General features: G+C 38.5%; 1 protein-coding gene across 1 annotated transcript; it reads right to left on the minus strand.

Moving 5' to 3' along the window:
- Window positions 1–2978: 2978 nt before the first annotated feature.
- Window positions 2979–23436, minus strand: LOC140233626 (uncharacterized). The gene is made up of 9 exons (XM_072313726.1): window positions 23310–23436; window positions 21903–22040; window positions 9317–9469; window positions 7707–7988; window positions 7184–7254; window positions 5312–5600; window positions 4467–4571; window positions 4151–4238; window positions 2979–3384 (listed from the first exon to the last, which is right to left on the minus strand). The coding sequence occupies exons 1-9, from the start codon at window positions 23434–23436 to the stop codon at window positions 2979–2981; spliced, it is 1659 nt and encodes a 552-aa protein (XP_072169827.1).
- Window positions 23437–24127: the final 691 nt, after the last annotated feature.

Below are 24127 nucleotides of genomic sequence, written 5' to 3' on the forward strand. Positions count from 1 at the left end.
GTCATTTCAACATTTTGCCAGCTAGGTGAAACTGTCATCACACATTGTGAAGACATTGTACTATACACTTATTGGGAAAATCATGCATTATGGCGGAGGCATACCAGTCGCCATAGCGACATTTCTAGTTCTGCTTTGCAGCTGTACCGGTCATAGTTCATGGCTGACAGTTTAGTGATCACTGCTGCTGCAATCATCTGCCATTCAGGCATACATGTAATCATGAAAAACTTGCATGCTCTACATACATTAACGTACCTACAACACAACTCGGATTAATACTGGCATTGTTAAATGCATGAAACGCGCACGTAAGTATACAGAATACACATACATGTAAGTGCAATGTGTGTGTATGTGTATATATATATGTATATACATATATATATATATATATATATATATATATATATATATATATATATATATATATATATATAGTGACATTAATGTACTTAACCAGAACATGGCAGGGCGGTGCAAGGACAGTTAACTATATTGGCTTTCGGGCGAAATGACCTTCAGAATCTACAATGACAACAACATATAAACAAAATCAACCTCCATGTCAAATCGGGTAAAATCGAGCTTAGTTAAGATTAGTATGATTTTACGCCGAGGTTGATTTTGTTTATATGTTGTTGTATGTATATATATTCATTTACACTAACAAGACAGATTGCCGTGATTTTTTTTTTCCAACACGAAGTAAAGAAATTTTATTGACTCGTTAACAATATTTCCAGTGTGATATCTGAGCTGATCTTAAGTCTCCCTTCCAAAAAACAAAACAAAACAAACCAAAACGAAACAAAAACGAAAAATGAAAAAGTTCCCATATTTGTACATGCAGGTTTAAAAAAAAAAAAAAAAAAAAACAGCCATCAGGTCCATGACAATTTTGATTAATACGACTTCCGAATGCAACTGTTGCACGTTGCATTTCCGTTCTCCTCCCAACATACAGTGGTCTGTGTTACGCTAATACATTGGCTTATTACATACAACATTACATCTGAATCGGGCAAATAGAAAAAGAGAAAAATTTTACTTTTCCTTGGGGAGGTATTGCGAAACATTGTACGAATGATTTCGTATGAACACCATCCTAAAGAATTTCATTTCAGCTTTAGTGTCAATCCAAGGTAAAACCAGGAGCCGCGGAACATTTTCATGTGTTTGACCAGCCAACACCTCCCCCCCCCCCCACGCGTTCCGCGGTGTTTGACATATACGGTATAAGAAATACAATCGAATTTACACATTGATAACTTTCAAAAATGATTACACAATCGAAATGCAATTTCAGGGTATATTATTATGTTACCTACGTCTTGCCGAAAACCCCAGTGAATATGTTTCAGTGTCCACAAAAAGAAAAGAAAAGAACAAAAGATTTGGATACTTGTAATGGATGCGATTTTTTTTTCTCTCTTTTTTTTTCCCAAGTTTAGCCCTTTGATGTTCTTGGCATCCATTACGAATGAAAATATTTTTCTCATAACTTTCAGGGCAGCAAACAAATTGATTCAAATTTTGTGTATATAATGTCAATACGGAAATATATAGATATGCAAAAATGAAAACATTATTGTTCATGATCATCTCGATGTAAAAAACAAAACAAAAGAAAACCAAACAGAAAGCCAAAAAGAAGGAAGAGTTCAATCTAGTTTTCCATGGCTTTAAATTGGTTTAAGATCTTTTTCAATCATTTATTTTTATACCCTACCAACACTTGGAAAACTCGGGAATCAGCTTCTGTTTGATGTTATTCATTTTTCATTTCTTTAGTTGGAAATGAACAGAACAAGCGGTCTCTTTTTCAAGAGGTATTTTGTGCGAGAATACAGTGAACAACTTGGTATTTGTAGGACGTGAACACAATGGTCAATATGTTTCCTTTGAAAACTTGGACGGAATGCTTTTCAAAGATCCCAATTTCTCTGTGACCACTGATGCAAATTGAAAGAGGTTTTCTACAAGATGTAGGTAATACCATCAGTTATGATTTCACATCTTGGTTAGATCGTTGCAGAAATCAACCTTTTTTGACATACGATACATGTTAAAATGCCACACATCAGATTATAACTCAAGGTAAGTTGTTGGCAAATCTACCAACATCGATGAGAATAAAGTAAAAGGCAGACTAAAACATTTCAGATAAATTATTGACTGAGACTGATTTCAGTATAAACTTTGAAACATGAAAGACTGGGGCTCCAGATTCTACATAGACTGATATATTCAATGTGTTTAGTAAAATAATAAAAAGTCGTACTATTCTGGTATTTACAATAAAATGCATCAAATTGCAAATACATATAGTTTCGGATAAATGAAATTGGATAGTATGGCACAAAGAAAGGGAGACAACTCTAAGGGGATACATCAGCAACATTGATATTCCTCGAGTTGCATATACTGACGCGAGTAATTCTTTTGATGCGAATTACTGACACCTACACAAAAGCAGGAATATAAAACCCTTACCAGTCTCGTTCATCTAAAATTGAGAAATATGTAAATCGGTAACTTCGTATAAAGTACGCAGAATTCGTTTTTCGACCAGCAGGCATATCACTACGACGTGATGTTCATAAATTGTTGACCTTCAAAATAATGCCCGCAAGCGGATCTTATCTTGAAATCAAAGGTAGTCTCTTTTGCTAATCGTGCAGACTGGAAAAAAACAAACAACAACTTTAGATAATTAACATCACAACGCAAAGCTTCATATCACGTTTTACAGATCTGATGATGACAGTTATCCAAGAAAGTTGTCGTCCTCCAGTTATCTCACGAATACCTGTATGTATATATATATATATATATATATCTGGTTTTGTGTGCTTACACGAGGAAAAAAAAAAAGCTTAACGTAATGTAGATGTTTTACTGCACAATGCAGTATGAGGCTGAAAATAATGTGTTAATTGTATTTCCGGTGAATAACCGAGTTTGGACCTAATGTTTCACATAGGAACAAGATACTCAGTTTGCGAACCCGGAGCGAGAGTTGTATACCGTTCCGTTTGGTCCCCACTCTGAAGGAGATCCTGGTATGTTTGTTTGTCCGATTTGGTCAGGGACTGGTAAGGTGTTCCCGCGGTCTCACTCTGGAGTTCTTCGTATTGTGCTTCCTCCATGCCAGTTGGGTTTCGTTTTGGGAGTTCGGGTCCATTGCCAGATGTAGGTGCGTAATAGTAACCACCATCGATAGTGGCATATCTGTGGATATCGTCTGCTGATGGCTGTGCTGGTGTATTTGCGGTCAGCACAGCCACGTTGTCGACACTCTTGCTGTAAGCAGCATTCGATGCTGCCGTCACTCTCTGGTTACCATTCACTGCAGTTGGATTCTCCTTAGTCTGTTTAACCCTGCCAGCACAAAAAGTTACGTTTAGATATGATTATTTTCATTCGGTTGACGAACTGCATGCTCGACATATGGTTTGCTTGACATGGACCTAAAAATAGCTTTGCATTTAGCAGTCTTTTTCCATAAATTTGAGGAAAAGTGAATCTTTTAAAACATAAAAAGGTATTAACAACCTTATACTCACAGGAGCCCTATACACAGAACTAAAAGTATACCTCTACAACTATGACATGTGACTCTCTTGCGTTGCACTTAATAACGAAAAAAGAGGACAGAATACAAGCTACCAGTTCTTCGATAAGTGACCAAATTTTTAGTCATGTTCTTTCTTGGAGTTTATCATTTTGCCGGCGTTGGTTTGTTTGTCTGTCTGTTTGGGAAATAACGCGAAAGTTATGAACAGATCTGGATGACATTTTCAGGAAAAGTTGATAGTGATACAATTAGGAACAGATGATACTTTTTGATAGAGAACCGACTTTGCGACCCTCATAATACAGAGCCAGATGTTGTTAGCGAGGGCTGGTCGGCAGTGAGTGTATGTTTTCATTGTCAAGGAATCTAGTCATGTAGATGATATTAATGTAGGACTATAATACAGGGTGGAAATCACAATAACGGGTTAAAATAAGATTTTTGTGGAGGTCTGCACTCTTTGAAAGCTTTTCTAGTTGATTGATTTTTTTTTAAGAAAGAAATTATGGCCATGTGCTTTTATGGTTTCGTTCAGAGCTCGAGGCAAACACGGTCTGTCCGACATCTTACCCTCTCTTCCTGGCACAGATAATACAGATGACACCAATTAGAAGTAGCACCACAACTCCTGCTCCCGCCCCGATCCCGATATAGAGAGCTGCAGGGAAATGAAGATTGACACATAAATATTTAACACATTGAAGGATCTCATTTTGAGTAGTTACGACGTTCTCTTGGTTACTATAAGAGGGAGGGGCGCTAGTTTCAGTAGCTGAGTAAAGTAGAACAACAATGTTTTTAGAATTAAAACTTAGAAACACTGGACATACGATGTCACTTCCGAGAGGGGAGAGGGAATGGAAGGATGTATTTAAAGGTGCACTACCTGTATTAGACGCGACTACCGGTGGATCTGTCGATGCTGGGCTAGTGTTATCGTAAGAGTCGTATGAGCTGTACATTGAGAATGAAGACGTCCCTTCATACGGAGCTGTGACGAGATAAATGATAATGGAAGGACAAAAAGAAAGATGTTAGACAGCCTAATCTAAGATGTACCTTCATTACAGTGAGTTTTCCGTTATTTATGCGACACACCAAATTAAATTGACTGCAGAATATCAGTCGGCCTACATCTATTTCTCCAAAACAATGCAACTTTAAAATAGCCAGACACTTTGTCACAGTAGGTCATAATAACAATCTCTGTCATAGGGTCAACTGACAGGACCTGAAGTTATCGACATTACAATTAACATTGCAGCAAAAGTATTGACACTAGACGGATGAAACAAACTGTAATCTTTTGCAAAAAGAAAAAAAAATATTGCTACGAGAAAACAAAAATAGAATGACGCCAATTGTATTTACAATATTCTATGTTCAAGGGAGGGATGCAATTTTATTGAAATAATTATCAAACTTTGTATTGTGTTGGTAAGAGAAAGATATCAAAATTTATATGTCAATTTAAATTACATTCAAAGGCCATCATTTATACCTGATGACGAATCCAATTCCAGTGTCTTTGTCTTAGAATTATCAAACACGTAACGTTTGACATTGAAGATATTTAATACGCTACATATTGAATGAGTCATTAATTGAATGTTGTTATCTTGTTCAATGAGTTGCATTTCTATAGCCTACGATAAATCGTATTCAAAGCAACTAAACATGATATGGAACTATGTGAAAGTGAATATGTATCTGTAAATCTGATATACGTACTCCATAGATGCACAGTGACGACAAACTGGCCCCTGCTTGAAGGAGAGGAGGTATACAAAATGACATGAAGAACGTCATCCGCGGCGGAATACCCAGGCATGAAGATGCCCCGTCGACCGGACATTCCGAAGAGGGTGATGTTAATGAGACCCGATTCAGAGTATATTGTCACGTAGTCATTGTTATCAAGGCGATAAGAGGCCACTAGCTCGAAATCAAGTGCGCCATCTGTGTCCATCCGGACTTCCCAGTGACATTCGTCGTCACCGGTATACCTTCCTGGAAAGTTCTAAGGTGTCAGCAATAATACGAAAGAGAAGAAAACAGTTAAGGCTTGGTGACCAGGAATGTGGCAAAAGCATCATCGCACTCCTTGATCACATTACCTCAGGTTTGGTAGAGAAAACTACACTGTTTCTAAACTTTTATCTACTTTTACCCTCGAAGGCATCGCCTGCAATGGTATTGAATATTGTACAACTAGCGTGAGATATAATGTGAGAGCTTGTTTGCGAAAAAAAAATATATGAAATGGAGGGCCTTGACGTTCAGTTTATACATGGCTGTATAAAGGACTTCTTTAAGGTTGCACCGGTGGAAAAGCAACGGTTCTGTGAAGGCAGAATAAACAATCATCGGAGTAAATAACTGCAGTACACAAACGTACAGAATAGATTATCTCACTGCGACAGAAATGACGTTAACGTTCCCTAAACTGCTCGACTTCAACAATCTATAGTACTCCAGAGGACCATGTACAATTTGGTGTTTACTGCTATCCGAACGTATTGAAATACCTCAATTAATTTTTTCATACATGGTCGATATCACTCTAATTTGCGCTGTCTGCCAACTATGTCTTGTTACTGAATAACCCCGTTTTGCATATTACTATAACGGAGGTCAAGAAATCAACACCACTTGCAACCAGTTTATATGCTACTGATGCCCTACTTCGACAAAACACGCTATATGAATTTGATCTTGGTTCAATGTGGATTCACAAATACCTCTAATAGGGAGTATCTCATACACATACTGATATCTGAAGTATTGACCATTCAAGGCTAACTGGATTCATGTCGTATTCGCCTATCGTTTCTTGCAGTATATCGCCTTTACTAATTTCAGACTTGTTCACAGTTCTCTACATGTGGAGTGCGTACATGTTGATCATCTAAAACTGGTGACAATGAATAGTGAATGGTGCGGAAATTGAATTTTGGCTCAGTGGAACAATCATTTTAAGAGAGTAAAACCCCTAAAGATAATGATTTTTTTTCGTCAAGAAAAAGAAAATCGCTCATCGTGAATTTCGAGCTCCATCTTCATAATAAGCATTCCCATTCGATTTTGTCATTGTGTCTGTAGTCATTTAACATTTCCGAAAAGTCGAGGGTTCAAGATGAAATATCCAGAAACATCGCAACAGAAACTAAAAAATCGTACTGATTTTTCATATTATGGAATGTTCCTCGAGACCGTCCTCAACGAGTGATGTACGTTCCTTATTTTACTATCCCTGTCTTAGTGCAGTAGTGACAAAATTATTTCTCATGGGACATAAAGCAGAGAAAATTACAGACAGTCATCTTTAATAAACAAGAGCATTTGGTGCGATCTGAATTCTTACCATTTTCTTTTACTGATAATTTTAGTACATTAGGTAGTTGGTATAGTTGGGCCATGAGTACCACGTATAACATGTATGATCATAATGGGGCCTATAGCAGTAAACTAGTATTTTGTTTGCTTTCAGTATGCCTTAATGCTTTTTTTTCAATTTAAGCTCCCCCTCCCCTCCCCCCCCCCCCAAAAAAAAAAAAATAGAAGACACATTACAGAGAAGAGGAAACAAATTCGTGATCTTACTACAGAGGTTATGTATACCGCCTCATCTTGCCCTAGGAAGCGTTGTTCCCCATCACAGAGACCAAGATTTGCTGCACAACAAGTAAAGGATAAATGTAAAGAGTGGTCAATCTGGAAGAGAACAAAAATCTTCATATTCATAAATATGAGTCATATAAAGATGGTCATATGCGTTTATGAAATCATAATTGGGACTTAAATGTACATGAATTTATTAATTAAGCAAGAAGCAGCGAATGTTGCTCTGACAAGACTATTTTAATTTAAAACAAGTGACAAGTCATCATGACTTCACTGGGCATCAAATTAAGCAGTATACACCTTACATCTATCATCACATTCCCCCATTTTTTTTTTTTTTTTGGGGGGGGGTATCTGGTTAATGTTATGCATACTTGAATCGTATGCTTAAAAATTCTGAACTGATTATGTGAAGATGATCTTAATGTACAATCAGTCAATCGATACAAATTTACTGGAGAGCCTATGACTATTCCGATCTTGACATGTTGTGGTAACTTACAGTAATAAACGCTCATCGCTTCGCCGCCTCCACACGCTTGTTCTCTGTTTCCTTGACACGGGATTTGGCAGTCTTCATGACTTTCCAGTTCTTCCAACTCGTAAGGATTGAAGGTATGGTTGCAATAACACGTTTGTCCGAACGCCATGGCAGCTATGTCTAGGCCGCGGTCATGGCAACGAGTGGTACAATCTTCAAGAGTCTCAATTTTCCCGCCCGAGTTAGAGAGTGTGACGGCAAACACGTTATCCCGGGCGGTGAAGCAACCTAGGTACCCTGGGACTACACGAAGAGAAAGAAAAAACAAACAAACAAAAAGTCAGGGAAGACGGTAGATATATAGATAGATAAATAGATAAATAGAGATAGAGAGAGAGAGATAGGGAGAGAGAGAGAGAGAGAGAGAGGTCCTGGTAAAACCACAGTACTATAGTTACATAATTGTCGCTTGTGGTTCCAAATTTGCCGTTCCTGGTTACAAAATATTCCACAAAAATGTGCACGTTGAATGCCAATTCTAAGCTTAATGTTTCATCGTGTGGGAGAGGGATAACCCTCACCCAATCCCCCCTTCAACATACTATTCTTGCACTCCCCCCCCCCCCCCCCCCGAAAAACAATGAAACAAACAAACAACAAAAATATGCAAGTGGTCGTGCTCCCCGGCCAAGACCCTCATACCCCACTCGGTCCCTTCACTCCCTCAGAAAAGTCTACTATTTCCACGTTCAAACTCATCCATAATATCCCCATTTACGAGCCTTGTCTGAATAATTCTGTATTGCCTTGGTTATTTACCTATGTTGTCACTAACAAGCATTGTGACTTGCGGCACAGCCGATGTACGTTACAGTCTTTTGAGTGTCCCAATCTTAGCTGAAGAACGTGACAATCAGTATTTTGTGGCACATTAACAAGTACAATGTAGAACAGACTTCAGGTGTGAGTTTCTTCGATTTATCTCCTTCTACAAATTCAATTTGTGAAGATGCAACTGTTGATCTGTAGATTAACAAAGCGGGATAATGATTATGGAGAAACTCACACCTGAACCTCCCCCCTCTGAATGATATATTTCTTTCATAATAGAATAGACTTATAAATAATCACTTTAAGTGAACACTTGGGACTTGGACTTGGTGATAAATTAGGACTGATTCGCACTCCCTCAATCTTCTGTGATTTTGTTTCATGAGTTTTAGGGCATTATTGACTTATGAGATTTTGGACTTTTTTCGTTGTCTTCATTTCCATGGGATGAAACTGGATAATGACCCAGGGAGATATATCTTTCCTTTCATAAGAAACTTGTGATTATGATAGGTGTGTAAACATACTTTTGATGATGTTTGTAGTGAACTGGTTGACAGCCAACTGTGTTTCCACGTATAGAGAATAGTTAGAACAGACTTTCTCTGTAAACTGACATGATAATAAAGGAATGGGTTTAATGTGCAAACATTAAATTGTACTGCATACATTATTTGTAGTTTAGTGTTGATGAATATGGGTTATCCAGCCGTCTTCTCAGATGAAAAATGAACAAACGAATACAACAAACAAAAAAGAAAGTATTGTTTTATTCTGAAATGATTTATCTGAGTACTCACATAGACAAGAAATGCTCGGCGCCTCGCTGCAGTTATCGATGTCTTCACATTCGTAGGGAATCGTAGAACTATCGTTCGATTCACAGGTGACATAAGAGTATTCAGGTGTTAAGTATGAAGCACCCGTGCGTATTATCATTGCACCAGCAAACCCTTGAGGAAAGAAAAAGATTGTATTGTTTTCTATTACTTTATTTTTTTCATGAAAATTACACGTTCCATCAACTTGATACTAACATTGTGTTAAAGGGAGCAATATTGTTTCCCCTGCTTCCTGAAAGTGGTTAGTCAAGTGCTCTTTCATTATGCTACAAAACTGAATGTGTTAGGAATTCCCTCCTTTTATATTTTCGTTATATTGTTGTCCACACATACGTCATGACCTCTAGTAGTCTCCTCACCCAGCGATTCCAACTCCAAAACTTTAAAAATTCATAACTTTTGCATCGATTGTCCGATTTTCCTCAAACTTTCACTGATGCGTTCTACTAATGTTGCCGCTTTCATTCAATCCACATTTCTCTTTGGGTTTTGTTTCCTTTAATAATATGTTCTCTACAAAAGGAGGCACAAAAAGTGCGTCATCTGCTATTAAAGTGATGACGCTATAGCGTCGTCATGCATTATGCATATGCATATGATTAGGCATAATCATTCAATACTTCTAAATATAATACTCCTTACGTAGGAGAGGTTGTTTTCTTGATGAGTGGTCACAAACGGACAGGGAGAGATGACTGGAATATCTGCGAGCGTCTATTGAACTAGGTGTAGCATCCTTGACCTCGAAACAATATGGACGTACTGTGATTTGAGCTCCGTAACTACGAAATAAAATCCACCTGCATCGTTGTTTATGGCGTTAAATATTCGACCGAATTATGGACAATTGTAACAATTCTGACATTTCCTCAAGCTCGAGGTCATAATTCCTGAGAAACCGTTCCTTTAGCCAGCAAAACCACAACGCTGTTTCTGCCATGTCCAAACCACCCAGCTACGCCACGGAAGAGTCTCCGACTCAACTTCGTACCAAGTTTGACGGTTTCGCGCAACAAGTTTTGGATAAGTTGGACAAAATGAACGATGGAATGGCAGAGGTATGTTGAGAGATTAAAACCATCAACAATACGCTTGCCGAGCTCCAAAAGTCAGCGCAGGATTCAGCAGATAATAATTGACAGACATCGAGAACAAAAAGTAGCCTCAGCTAGAGAAAGATAGAAAAACGGAAAAGGAACTGTTTGACGCAATGACAGCAATGGAAATATACTACAGGAAACAAAATTTGATGTTTTATGGGATTAAGACCGAAACTCAGAATCCCATGTGGAGCCTGGAAATGTGCAAACGCCGGGAAATGTGCAAACGTCGTGCGGGGAAATGTGCAAATCTCTAAATTTCATCAACGGGAAATGTGCAAAACGTCGCCGGGAAATGTGCAAACCATTCATTTCACCTATATTATGTAGAGATGGAAGAGAAACTCTCAATCAAAGCTGCGCACGAACCATTACCATCTTTACCACCTGTCTTAATGACCATCTGTCTTGTTTTTGTTTTTTTATTACATTTTCAGCATTTTCTTGCAAACCCTACAACGAATTTTCACCAGATTTGGCAGATAACATCTTAATGGTGATATGATCGTAATTTGTCAAAATAAGCCCCCCACACCAGTCCTAAGGAGGGGGGGGGGGGAGGAGTTGAAGCCTCAGAGTCCCTAAACGCTTGATTTTTTTTTTCTTCATCTGTCGAACCGAAAAAGAAAGAGCTAATTAAGTTAGTGCTATGAAGACATTAATGACTAAAATTTCATGTTTGATTATGGCGGACTCAGGAGTGCCCTGATCGGGGGTGAGGGGGAGGGGGGGGGGGGTTAAAGCTTCACTTTTGACATCCCAAAAATCTGGATTTTTTTTTTTTTTATCTTTTTCTGTCAAACCGAAAAAGATAGAGCTAAGTTAGTGCTATGAAGACATTAACGTGATTAATAAATGAAATTTCATGTTTGATTACGGCCGATCAAGGGGTGCCCAGATCGGGGGGAGGGGGTGATGGGTGGAGGGGGATATTCCACATTTTTAGCACCTTCTTGAAATATCTATGAGGGATTTTCACCAAACTTGACAGATAGCAAGATTATGGTAATAGTTATGATCTTAATTTGTTCAAATGAGCCCCCTTCCCCCACCGCCGAAGGGGGGGGGGGGGCCAGGGTTGAAGTTTCAGCGTCCCCAAAACTCTGGAATTTTTTTAATCTTCTTCTGTCAAACCGATAAAGATAGAGTTTAGTTAGTGCTATGAAGATACAGCGTTAATGAATGAAATTTCATGTTTGGTTATGGCGCGGATCAAGGGGTCTCCAGATCGAGGGGGGTGAGGGCAAGGAGAGGAATTCAGTTCCACATTTTCAGCATCTTCTTGAAAAATCTACGACGGATTTTCACCAAAATTGGCAGATTGCCTCTTTACGGTGATATGCACTTAATTTGTTAAAATGAGCCCCCCTCCCACACACATACACACACACACACACCGCTTAAGGGGGGGTTGAAGCCTCGGAGTCCCTAAACTCAATTTTTATCTTCTTCTGTCAAACCGGGAAAGAGAGCTTAGTAATAGTGCTATGAAGACATTAATGCCTGAAATGTTATTTCACGTTTGATTGTGGCGGATCGAGGGGTGTCCTTATGGGGGAGGGGGTGAGGGGGAGGAGGGGGGATTTTCACATATTCTGCATCCTCTTGAGAAATCTTTGACGGATTTTCACCGAACGTGGGAGGTAGCATCTCTAGTGTGATAGAATCCCACTTTGTTCGAAGGGGCAACAAGTCCAAGTTGTTACCCTTCCCCAAAGCTAGGGATAAGACCAGGGTAACCCCACGTCATTTAGTAAGCAGACGTGAAATTTCATCAAAGTATAGATCTACCTTCTAAAAATGTGATAAGAATGTGTTCTATTACTCTTGGTTGTATATAAAATTTCTTTAAAAAGTATGTATTCCGGTGTTTTTTTTCATATGTATAGGGTTTTCAATAAAATTCTGTATTCCACCCGAACGACCCCACCCCCTCGTCTTGGTCCCTTTCAAGTTCAAGGGGCGGAGATGGGGTGGGGGGTCCATCTCCTCCCACCTTAGGGGTTGGGGCAGTGCTCATCTAAACAAATTGAGGTCATTTTACCAGATAAATACGCTACGTTACGTTTCAAGCTTGGCAAATATCTATAAGGGTTTCAAGAAGAAGCTGAATATGTGACAAATTCGCCTCCGCCGCACTTTAATAACATTAATTCATGAATTAACTTACCATAACAGGCACCAGCACTCTATTAGCTCCATCATTTTTGTATAGGGTTTTTTTAATGTTTTTTTAATGTTTTTTTTTTTGAGCTGATATATGATTTTGTTATCCGAGGGATGCGTCTTGAGTTTTCAGGAAAAATACAAAAAATGTGAAAATTAAGCCTCCTTCCTACCCACTCCCCTTTTTGGGCATCCCTTCATCTGTCATAGTAAACTTGAACCTCATCATGCATTAACTGTATTTACAGTACTATCACCATAAAGATGCTATCTGCCAAGTTTGGTGAAAATTCGTCATAGATTTTTCAAGAGGATGGAGAAAATTGTGAAAATCCCCCTCCTCCCCCTGGTTACAGCTCGTTATTCCGAAGGTTCGTTATTCCGAATGCTCTTTATTCCTAAGATTCGTTATTCCGAAGGTTCATTGTTCCGAATTTCATTTACGGATTAACCAGTCTTCGGAATAACGAACCTTCGGAATAACGCCCAAATTTTCAGATTAACGACCCCTTTTTCATTTTTCGGATTAACCCTAACTTACCTGGGCTATTTAGAGAGCTTGAATTCCTGGGGGGGGGGGGCATTATGCCCCCCTTCAGATCTCGGCCGTTGATCGCGCGATCGCCGCAAAATTTTGCATGAACATAAAGCCGGATGTAATCTACAAGACTGTTTAGTTAAATTTTCAAAAAAAATTGAATTTTCTATTTTAGATAAATTAATTATTCAAATATATACAAAAAACCACATTTTCGTCTGTAATTGGTTTATAAAAGCTTACGGAATGATGATTTTTGGTGTTAATATTCCTAGTGACATTCCAAACATTTGTGCGTTAAAAAAAAAAAATCAGTATCAAAATTAATTTTTTTATGTTTTTTTTTGTTTATCAATTTTTTATATATTTCCTTGTTTTTTTCGAACTTTTGTTTTTGTAGTTTTTTCAGAATTTGTTATACAAATTTTTTGAAGCATAGTTATGTTAAAATAAATTGATTTCAGCCATTAGAATTAAAAACATGAATTTTTATATGACTTAATTGACAAAACACAATTTTTATTGACTTTGTACACAAAATCACGTTTTTGAGCAATTTTGGGGTTGACGAAAAATTTTTGAAGGGGCGTGGCTTCGGAACGGTATGCCCGGGCGCGACAAATTTGGTCTCAAAAGTTTTGCGCGACTTGAAATTAAAAAGCCAGCTAGCGACGCGGTCAAAAAAAAAATTGCGCGCCGGAATGGTCGCGGAATTCGTCGAGGCCCCCCCCCCCCCCCCCCCCCAGGGTAAGTTAGGGTTAACGAACCTCTAGGTATAGGGACTTTGCGTGTTTCGGATCAACGACCCTTCGGAATAACGAACCTTCGGAATAACGAACAGCACCCCCTCCCCCTCACCCTCACCTACCCCCGATCAGAGCACCCCGAGACCCACTCCTGGACCCGTCATAATCAAACCTGAAATTTTAGTAACTATATTGTCTTCATATAACGTAGTTCCATATTACCCGGTTCAACAGAAGAAGATTACAATTTCCAGAGTTTAGGGACCTGAAACTTCAACTCCTCCTCCCCCCCCCCCTTTGGCGGTGGGAGGGGGTGGGGCTCATTTTACCATGTAAGACCACATATCACCGTAAAGATGGTATCTGCCAAGTTTGGTGAAAATCCTTCTTGAGATTTATTAAGAAGATGCAGTAAATGTGGACAATCCCCCTCCTCTCCATCACTTCCCCTCCCCCACCCCCAATCAGGGCACCCCTGGATCCGCCATAATCAAACATGAAATTTCAGTCATTAATGTCCTCAAGGCACTAACTTAGCTCTATCTTTTTTCCTTTTTTTTTTGTTCGAAAGAAAAAGATTTTAAAAAATCCAGAGTTTAGGGACTCTGAGGCTTCAACTCCCCCCCCCCCCCTTTTCGGCCGGGGTGGGGGGGGGGGGGGATTGGAGGCTAATTTCAATTCATAAAGATCATATCACCGTAATGAGGCTATCTGACAAGTTTAGTGAAAATCAGTCCTAGACTTCTCAAGAAGATACTGACAATGTAGAACATCCCTCTCCTCCCCTCATCCCCCCCCCCCCCGCGACCCGGACGCCCCTGGATCCGTCATAATCAAACATGCAATTTCAGTCATTAATGTCTTCATAGCACTAGTTTAGGGACTCTGATGCTTCAATTTGAAGACTCCTCCCCACTTATGGCCCCGTGCCCTGCATCCCTGGATCTACCATCAAACGTGAACTCCTGTCATCAATATCTTTAAAGAACCAACCTAGCTCATTCTTATTTGGTTATATAATACAAGAAGAATTTTGATAATACCGTAGTTCTGGGACTTTGAGGCCCCCTCCCCTCTTTCGGGGGGGGGGGGGGGAGTGGCTACTATATAAACAAATTGAGATCCCATTGCCATAATCGTGCTACCTGCTAATTTTGTTTAAAATCTGTCAAGGATTTCATTAAGAAAATCTAAATGGCGGAAGTTCATGGGCAGTTCTGATATGGAGTTTATCTACTATCTTTATACACAATATCGCTAAAGTAAATGATTTGCACATTTCCCGGCGACGTTTTGCACATTTCCCGGCAAAATTGAACTTCTGCACATTTCCCGGCGTCACGTTTGCACATTTCCCGTTGATGAAATTTGCACATTTCCCGGCGAGACGTTCGCACATTTCCCGGCGTTTGCACATTTCCTGGCAAGACGTTTGCACATTTCCCGGCATTTGCACTTTTCCCGGCGAGACGTTTGCACAATTCCCGGGGTTTGCACATTTCCCGGCTCCACATCCCACACCCAACCAGGCACTGCCATCAAGCAGCTTGGCTTCTCTGACCAAGAAAACTCTTCGATGGTTTTTGCCAACGTACATCGTCTGCCTATCAAACCCCGACCAAACCACGCAGGAACCAGTGGAGATACCCCGAAGACCCCCGACCCGATTATCGCGCGATTCATCTCAATGTTTGAGAGGAATGCCGTTCTTCAGGCTTTCGAGACCAGACATCGTTCACCCCAGACCCGGTCATGCTTCACTGTGAAAACAGACTTCCCCCAAAGCTCAAAGCTCTCCGCTCTACAAATTTAAATCCGCCGCTCGTACAGACTCGGAAAGGACAACCACAAGTCTAACCGAATCCGCTTGGTAGGAACCCAACTTATCCTGGAGTCACGCGATAAGGGCCAGAAAACAGCGCCATGGGACCATTACATTGAATAAGTGGTGAGAAAGGAAATTTTCATTTCTAATAAGTTGTCAAATTCATATCTAGTCTGAGTCTATGTTATAACACAGCTATCGCTTATAGCACTCTGCCTGTTACATCAATCCCACGCCATTTTGCTGCTTTTGTACGGGTATAATTCAGACTAGACTTTATACCAGTTATAAACGCCGTACTTCAAGTGAATTGAATGATTGAAAACTGCATCCGCCAAACATTATAGGTACATTGAAAGTTACTGATATTTATGTAAAGTAGATAGGCACAGTTATTTCATTTTCCTAAATGGCAGCATATAACACATGATATCTGCTGTAGTTGTTGTTTTGGGGGAAAAATGTAACGGCATAATATCCCGATGTAGGTGGATTGAACCTCTGTTGTTATTCTTTTAAGCTCAGTCAGTATATTGTACCGGTTAAAGCCATGGTATTGTGCGTTCATATCGTGTCGGTAGTTTTTCTTATTTCATTTTGTGAGTCCCTGTGTCGTATACAAATTTCGAGTTTGTACCTGGAGTTTTACCTTACACAGTGTGCTATATGACAATATAAAAATGTTCCCTCCCTCTATCTTTTAGTGATAGTAATTGACTTTATAATGTGTGAATTCTTTTCAATGAAAAATTACCAGGTATCACTACTTGCGCCTGTAGTACTACTAATACGATGTGATTGTCATGCGCCGTAATCAAAATTCATGTATTCATGTCAAGCCCGAGTCACCCGAGCGACCTACTTTCCTTTTCATCATCATTCAATTACGTAACTCTGATTGTAAAAAAAAAAAAAAAAAAAAGTATCGATATTACTCATGCATACTGATACTTGTTGGTAGTGTACATTGTTATTCGTGCATTGCGTGGTAGTCATGGAGATGAAATTCTCTACACATTTTCAATCCGTTGTGTTGATGCCCAAATAGTTCATCATAACGGATAGTCTTCCAATGCAGTCACTGTCAAACGATGATTTTGTAGAAGCAGTTCTTGCCAGTGATTATACTACGTCTCAAATGCCTGACTTACATTTAATATGTGACGAGAATGATGCAGCTGTACCTCATAATAACCACTGAATATGTTTTACCACAACAACTTGTACACCGCGAAACCTTTACTTGACATAATTTTTCTGTAATGCATCATAATGTGAGAAGTTAAGTAAAAATCTTGATCAATCAAAATTAGGGGCCTACTCTTAAACTTTTCATCTGTTACTTTTTCAGTCATTGGTCTTTGCGAAACTTGGTTGCATGATCCGCTTCATTTGCTTGTCTGTATTGAAGGTTACACTCTAGTTTCAAAGGATAGAACATGTAAGCATGGTGGTGGCGTGGCCTTGTTTGTTAAAGATGATGTCAAGTTTAATGTTAAGGACAATTTTTGCCAAGCTTCTGATATGATTGAATGTGTTTTTATAGAAATTTTTATACCAGATGCGAAAAACCTTGTAGTTGGTGAGATCTACAGGCCGCCAAATAATAAATTTTAACGATTTTGTTGATGTATTGCAAATTATACTTGACTCTCCCTCTCTCATGAACAAGCGTTGTATATTGATGGGAAACTTTAATATTAATCTATTCCATTATATCAAACCCCAATGTCAGCAATTTCTAGATACAATGATGTATAATTCATTTATACCTTGTATCACGAAACCAACAAGAGTTTCTGATACAACTTCGTCACTAATTGACAACATATTTACAAATCTATCTCACGTTGCCGATCAAGAAATCATTGTTTCTGATATATCGGATCACTTCCCTATACATTTTATTTGTGACCTTACATGATATTTTTGAAGAAAAAAAAAGTAAAGCAAATTATAATAAAAAGGGATTTCGAATAGTATCACAACAACGTATAGAAAGTTTTAAATCTAGTCTTGATCACATCGACTGGTCTGTTTATAAAACGAATGGACGCTGATATAGCTTTTATAATGAAATTGTTTTGCGTTTATATGTTGCTCATTTCCCAGTTTCTTTGGTTAAATCGAATTGCAAAAAAAAAAAAAAAATCCCAAGACGTCTTTGAATCACCAAATCAATTTTGAGATCTATTAATCGTAAAAATAATTCATTTTATAGGTATAAGTCTAGTGGCACAGACGAAGCAAAACGCAAATACTCAATTTACCGAAATACTTTGACTTCCGTGCTCTGTAAAGCTAAAAAAGATTATTTTTCTTCCCAATTTCAAATCCATACTAGAAATGTCGCTATGGCGACTGGTATGCCTCCGCCATAATGCATGGTTCTCCGAATAGGTCTATAGCACAATGCCTTGACAATGTGTGATGACAGTTTCACATAACTGGCAAAATATGAAAATGACAGGTTTGTCACAAATGCATTGAGTGTTCACTTTCCTTGAACTACGTTTATTTGGATGAATGACTATACTGTCTAAGAGTGCAGGTATTTGGGGATTTGAGGATTTCTACCCAACTTTTGACCCTTTTATAAGTTTAAAGAAGAAGTGAAATTTAGCACTTTCACTTGACCTTTTACCTTTTGGCAAGAAACTTCCAAGAGAATCTGTATTGGATGGTACATGCATACACTAAGTTTCAAAAAAAATCCTGCATGCATTGCATTGATAAGAGAGAAATAATGACATTTTGATGAATTGACCTTGCCCTTTGACCCATGACCTTTGACCTATGACCCCTCAATTCCCTACATGATCACTGCCAGTCAGTACAGGCATATATACTAAGTTCCATGAAGATACCTTGAAATATTTGTGAGATATGGAGAAAAAAGAGTGAAATTTTAACATTTTCACTTGACCATTGACCCCTGACCTTTGACCTCATGACCCCTCAATTCCCTACATGATCACTGCCAGTCAGTACAGGCATATATACTAAGTTCCATGAAGATACCTTGAAATATTTGTGAGATATGGAGAAAAAAGTGAAATTTTAACATTTTCACTTGACCGTTGACCTTTGACCTCATGACCCAAAGCTCTCTCCGGGGAAGTAGTTCATGTATACACCAAGTTTCAAGAAAATACCTCCAGGCATTGCATAGATATAGGTGAAATAGTGAAATTTTGAGCATTTGACCTTGACCTTTTGACCTTTGACCTTGAGCATGTGCGCCCAAAAGTTGATAGGCACAACTTCCCCCACTCACACATATACATGCCAAGTTTCGTTAGGATACCTCTTAACAGTCTTTTAGTTACGCTGTCCACAAAATTGATTACGGACGGACGGACGGACAACCCGAAAACATAATGCCTCCGGCGACATTTCGTGGCGGAGGCATAAAAAATGATATTAAGTCTACTTGGAAAGTAATAAATGATATATTAAAAAAGAATGATGGAAAGAAACTGTGATTTAATAAAATAATACAAAATGGAACGATAATTGATGACTCTCATGGAATTGCTGACGCTTTCAACACGTATTTTGTAAATATTAGGTCAAATTTGGCCAGAAATATTCCACTCGCGGAAAAAAAAAAAAGATTTCATTCATTTCTAGTGAATCCCAATCCTAGTTCTATGTTGTTGTTTTTTTTTTTTTATACCTGTAAATGAATTGGATGTTATTGATATTGTAAATAATTTTAAAGGTAAAAAGTTCAGGTTATGACGGCATTTCAATGTTTCTACTTAAACAAATTATTTATGAAATAGCCGCGCCTTTGACCCGTGTATTCAATTTGTCTTTAATGAAAATTAAAATGAAAGTTGCCAAGATTATTCCTGTTTTTAAGAAGGGCAGTCAGAACGACCTGGGCAATTACAGACCTATATCTCTTTTATCATCATTTTCCAAAGTACTTGAAAAGTTGTCTACTCCCGAACTATCAAGTTTTTAAATGATCATAATATCCTAGTAGACTCTCAATTTGGCATTCTGAAAAAAAAAAACAACAACAACAACAACACTCGACTACTCACGCCGTTTTGTTACTGTGCTTATAGATAAAGTTGTTCAAGCTAAATCTCACACTGTTGGAGTTTCTCTGGACCACTCCAAGGCGTTTGACACAATTGATCATGAAATATTACTGTACAAACTGTCTCATTACGGGATTCGTGGCGGCGCCATGGAGTGGTTGAGAGATTACCTCACATATCGATCATAATTTGTACACATTATTCAGATTCAAGCTCAGCAAATATAACATGTGGTGTTCCACAAGACTCCCTTATGGGACCACTCTTTTTATTGTGTACATAAATGATTTGCCCAGGTCGTCCGCACTCCCTTCTTTCCTCTTGTTTGCGGACGATTCAAGTCTTTTTTTTTTTTGACGCACCAAATTCCTACTGAGTCACTTTATATGCTTAATTCTGAGTTGAATCACGTTAATAATTGGATTCAAATCAACAAATAATTCCTAAATCTAAACAAAACTAATGTTATGGTGTTTAGTAATACATTTACTTGTTTACCTGGCTCAGTTTCAATCAAAGAGGTAAACTTACAACAGACAAATTCAGTTAAATTTCTTGGGCTTGTATTTTATTGTAAATTATCTTGGCAGGAACAAACAAAGTAATAATTTGTGTGAGTTACTGTCAAGTAATTTGGGTGTTATACAGAAGCTTAAGTATGTTTTCCCCATATAAATTACGTACTTCATATTCGACTTTATTACTTCCGTATCTCCATTATAGCATACCTGTCTGGGGAAATTGTCCCGAAATACGCATGGAGTCTATCTTCAGAATACAAAAGCGAGCTATAAGGATTATCAATAATTGCACAAATTATTTAGCACCGACAAGCCCATTATCAAACGTACTAACCTATATACTAAAGATTTTTTAATATATATTCTTACTCCCTTGGGATATTTATGTACCAGTTAACTAAGGACGAATTACCATATGCTTTTACTCCCATGTTTGTAAAAAAAAAAAAATAAAGTTATACATTCTTACTCTACAAGACAGGAAAATTCATTCTACTTTTCCACTGTAAGAACTGCATTTGCTCTTAAAATAATAATACATACAGGTCCGTCATTCTGGAATAGCCTTGACTCTAACATCATTGAATCGTTATCACTGAATTGTTAAACGCAAACTACAAAAAAAAAAAATCCTCGTGCAGGCTTATGTCTAATCATACAAAATGCAATTTTATTCGAACTTCCTCTTCTTTATCAGATTTGTTGTTTATTAGGTACTCCGGTTTGCTTTTCTTTCTTTTCACTGAGTCATTTATGTCAAGGCTATTCCTGAATTAATGAATCATTATGTATCAATTATGTATCAGTATGTATTACTGAAAAAAAAAACTGAACTGAACTGAACTATCAACATCAAATAATGTATCAATTGATGAATCATTATGGGTCAGAGCCTCAGAGGTCCACGTCAATTCAAACTTGCATTATTTTCTTATGTATGCAGTGCCTGAGGGTTTTCTTTTTTGTTGAATTGTTCTTGTTCTGTATGGGCCTGCGTGTTATTTTGATTTTGTTATTTTACATCTGTATACTTACATATGTAATACTGTGTATGTATATTTTTCACTCTTGTAAAATCATTTGTAATTCAGCCTCTGGCTGCAATCAATGATTTGTTGAATAAAGATACCATTAATAATAATAATAATAATAATAATAATAATAATAATAATAAAGTATCATGTGCTTTTTTGCGCATTCTTACAGTTACTATGTTGCTCGGGTGACGAGGAATCTTGCAAGCGCAATACAGGTGGCTATTTCGTTAATGTATTTTATTTGTTTTTCTTGCTCTTTTTGCTCTCTTTTCCTTTACGTCCCTTTCCTTCCTTTCATAGTATTCGTTACTAGTTTGTTTGTTGAAGAAGACCAACATTTTCTTATTATAAGGACATATACATTACAAGCTTTGCTTTTTAGTAGGTCCCCAACATTTCATGTTTGTAAAATTGTCTTCTCTAGTATTCTTTGCGATTACGACGCTAGGTCCAGTCTTCTGTTCAATCGATTGTCATTTGTGTTTGAGATGTGGAACAATAAAATCAAATCAAATCAAATCCATTAATGTGAAGACAATTCGACTATTATACTTACCCCGATGATGACACAGCGCGTCGGCAATGTCCTGTCCCCAGTACTCCGAATCAGCACATATGGTGAACCACGTGTCTTCGATCCTCACCTGTGGCACGCCCTGCCATGTATCACTGGTCCCTTGGAGTCTTGCTGCCTCTGTGAAGTGATGGAACAGAATCCGAGGACTGATGTTAGAAGTACTACAGAGTGAGTCAATAAAACGTTTACACTTAGAAAATGGTCATTTATGTTACAAAAGCAACCAAGAACGAACGATAGTCATGCATGATTTGAAAGTTTGTTTTTGTAATTCCTCGAATAATTTTTGGGTGGTATGTGTTCACGCTTAGATGAACTTGTGGCAACATAAAGCTAGTATCTCACCAACGGAGACGTCTCCGCGACGTCTCCAACTTATCAGTCGCATCAGTCGCGGAGACGTCTCCAACATAAAAATGGCTTGCGGTCTCACCAAGGAGACGTCTCTGAGACGAGTTATGGCAGGTGTCAAAAAAATTCAAATATGATGGAGCCGTTGCAGGATCACCCGACTTGAACTAGGCAGGATGTCAGCACGCAGATGGTCACGTGGTTTCTAAAGTAGGTCAAACAGCGTCAAATAGAGTCGCGGAGACGTCTCTGCGACCCCTCACCAGTTTTTCTGGTCTTCAGCAGGTCTCGGCGACGTCTCTGAGACATCGCGGAGACGTCTCAGCAGTCGCGGATATAAATAGTCTCCGCGACGTCTCCGCAACTGATGGAGACATCTGGGAGACGTCGCGGAGACTTCGCGAAAAATCGAACATGTTTAAATTTCTTGCGACTCCTCGGAGACTCTGTAATTTTCAGGAGACGTCTCTGCAACTAGCAAAATCTGGAGTCGCGAACTATAGTCGCGAACTATAGTTTCAAGCCCGGTGAGATACTCCCTTTAAGTGACAGACCGAATCGAGTGTATGTACAACCCTATTTGATGAAATGCATCCCACATGTTTTTAAGTAAAATCGCACACACGCACGCACACACTCGTGAAACTCAAACATTCTCTCTCTGTCACACACACACTCATACGCATAATGTTACATAGCACATTAAGATGAAGACTAACTGGGTCATTTGGGAAAAACAGTGGGTGTGATGCTACTGCACCAAAATTTCATCACAACATTATGATCTCATATGAATTTCGTTTTATTATCATATGGGAAATTTGTGGGACTGGGACTGTTTGTGTATGTGTGTGTGTTCCTTGAGTGTGTATATGACTCATGGCTATATGACTCGTGGTTGTTTAGCACGTGACGTGCATCTGTCTTCATATAATTAGTTTAATACTCTTTAATTGCTAGATGATAGTATCACCACACTCAAGTTTGTCGCTAAACACGATACGGCAATTACAGCAAGGTGACAGGTTTACTCACGTGGTTCCGAGCCGTATACACGCTCACAGATGAGTACAAATATTGACAAGCACTTCAAAGCAAACCAGCAGAGATTAGCAGTCTTAAAGGACACCATGTTTTGCCGTGATTTGGCGTTGGTCATCATGAATATCCGAGAATTTAACTGTAAAGGAGAAATGAACCAAATCAATGATAGAAAGAGTTCAACGTGGCCATGCATGCAGCGTAATCATCAAACTAGTTCTAGTAGGCTGGTACAGTGCCCAGGCAAAAGTTGCAAATGGCATCTAATAATTACTCAGGAAAGTTGATCGTCAAGAGGGAGTTCCCGTAGATTAATGGATGTGAAAGCGATGAACGTAGGTGGGTGGTTTTTTGTTTGTTTTTTTCTGTGCAAGGTATAATCAAACGTTTTGAGGACCATCATTCTAAATGCTATTGACACTGTCCATGTTGTCAAATGTATTACAAAAGTTAATATGCTAGTGTACTCGTCTCTATAGAGTCTGCAAACATACACCAAACTCAGACACGTATATAGAATAATCCCATCTAATCGAGAAAAATGTAATGCAATCAGGGAGGTACGGGGGGGGGGAACGTTATTTTTATAAATCACGCAAAATCTATATAGCAGCAGCAGTTCGCTGTCCCTTTCAGTGTTTTCGGCAGCAATTATTTCGTATGCAATAAGAACAGAACACACGAATAAAAGTTTTTTAAAAAATCTTTAAAACTAAGAAAGATCTCAGAAAGATTGAAATCATTTATGCTTTTATTTTCTTACCTGTTTTCTTATTCTTTTTGGCAGGGTTCTGGCCCATTGATTCAGTTGT

This window comes from Diadema setosum, chromosome 10 (genome assembly GCF_964275005.1).
Source record: "Diadema setosum chromosome 10, eeDiaSeto1, whole genome shotgun sequence".
In the NCBI taxonomy this organism is placed as follows: Eukaryota; Metazoa; Echinodermata; class Echinoidea; order Diadematoida; family Diadematidae; genus Diadema; species Diadema setosum.